Below are 1,774 nucleotides of genomic sequence, written 5' to 3'. Positions count from 1 at the left end.
GTGTATATACTGGGTATACATTATTTTGCAAAATTTTGGTGTATGGTAATCCATATGTTATTTTAACACCTTTTTTCTCTCTCTCCTTCCATCTCAGTTTTTCTCCCACCTTCCCCCCTTCCGATTTTTTTTCTCCCTTCCACCCGCCCGCCCACCTTCCTTCCCTCTCTCTCTCTCCTCCACATAATCCCAGAATATGTTCGCGCAAGTGTTATAACCAGAGCGCAAAATCGGCCAATGGTGGCAGCTGTATAACCAGATCTTCCCGCCAAAATGGATTACGACGAGCGCGCCATCTGTCGTCTGTTGACTCAAGCCTCGTGCCGTAAGTCTTTCTTGTCATGTCGAGTGGAAGGTGTTTTGAAGCAAACGCCGTGGAATTTATTCAAAGACATCGTTTATTTATTAAATAATTCGAAACTGGACTGCATATCTAACTCTTTCTCACTTTTTCAGATTTTGTTTTTTTGAGTCATCTTCAACTGGACGACTATGACGTCACAAGTATTTGTGACGTGGTGATTGGTCATGATAGAATCAACACTTACTGGATGACGTCATCACTGATGCTATAAATAGATCCTGGTATGTATCAGGACGCAGATGACATAGAAAAAAATACATGGTTTAGCTAATCGTCGTCCATATTGTCTTCTGACATGCCGCTAAACTACATAGAATTTAAATTACATAACTTTTATATACATTTCAGTTATTGCACTGGTGTCATGCTGGGCATACTGTTAGTCACATAAATAATAATGTGATACTCAAATTATTTACAGGATATCAAACTTAGCTGTTTATCGTATTTACAAATATAATACAAATTAATTATTTAAAGCTAGTTCCATTGCATTATATACAAACACAAAACTATAAAATCTGAAAAACGAAAATAACATTGCATACAAGACAGTTTTCCTTATAATATACAACATAGCAGATTCTTGATGGGATGGGATTATGACACACACCCATGCATCGTCGTACCGTACACTATTTACACATACCGTACTTTTTTCTTGAAAGTATTGCACCGATGTCTAACAAGCCTTCTTAAAGAAAAGACTGGCCACGTGTTAATTTGATCTGAACACAACACATCTCTCACCGAAAAGTAAATTGCAAGTTTGGATTTGCTTGCGATTTTCACGAAGCGATTTGGCACGAAGTTAGGGGAAAAAAAGAAAAAAACATTTGCAAAGTCTTCTGGATGATCGCCGCCATCTTGTTCACACAGTTCTTCGTCGCTTTGTTTTCGAGGAAGATCGGGACGGCTGAGAGGGGCGGCGTGTCCGTGGGGATGCGAAGGGCGGAGAAGAGGAAGGGGCGATGAAGCAAAGAAGTATAAGAGAATTTAGGAGAGAAATGTAATGGAGGGAATGGATTTTTTCTCATTTAGGGAGGAGAGTAGATGTCTTGGTAGGAGGAAGTCCGCGGGCGTGGGCGTGGGCGTGAACGAGGAGGCAGATCTGGGGGCGGCTCACTTGGCCTCAGCCTCCTCGTCGCGGTCCTGGTGGGCGCTCATGTGGCGCGTGAGGTGGTGGCGCTCGCGGAAGCTCTCGCCGCAGTAGCTGCACTTGAGCTTCTCGTTGCGGCGCTTCTTGTAGGGGTCTGGCTCGCGCTTGTGCTGCGACCGCATGTGGTACACCAGGTCGGAGGTCATGCGGAACGAGATGTTGCACTTGGCGCACACGTTCTGCGTCGACAGCGCCAGCGACGTCAGGCTCGGGGGCATCATGGCGGACACGGACGGCTGCGGCACGAAGGG

General features: G+C 44.8%; 1 protein-coding gene across 1 annotated transcript in view; it reads right to left on the bottom strand.

Annotated features, from left to right (window-relative positions):
• Positions 1 to 379: 379 nt before the first annotated feature.
• The window catches only part of LOC119594577 (PR domain zinc finger protein 8-like), a 3,331-nt gene continuing 1,936 nt past the window's right edge, over positions 380 to 1,774 (bottom strand). Inside the window, 1 exon segment of the mRNA XM_037943614.1 lies at positions 380 to 1,774. This exon segment is cut by the window's right edge and continues 539 nt beyond it. Coding sequence (XP_037799542.1) covers positions 1,487 to 1,774 — 288 coding nt within the window. The 3' untranslated portion in view covers positions 380 to 1,486.

The sequence above is a fragment of the Penaeus monodon genome, chromosome 34 (assembly GCF_015228065.2).
Source record: "Penaeus monodon isolate SGIC_2016 chromosome 34, NSTDA_Pmon_1, whole genome shotgun sequence".
NCBI classification, from domain to species: Eukaryota; Metazoa; Arthropoda; class Malacostraca; order Decapoda; family Penaeidae; genus Penaeus; species Penaeus monodon.
Note: the sequence above shows the minus strand (reverse complement) of the source record. Positions and strands in the feature narration are given on the sequence as shown.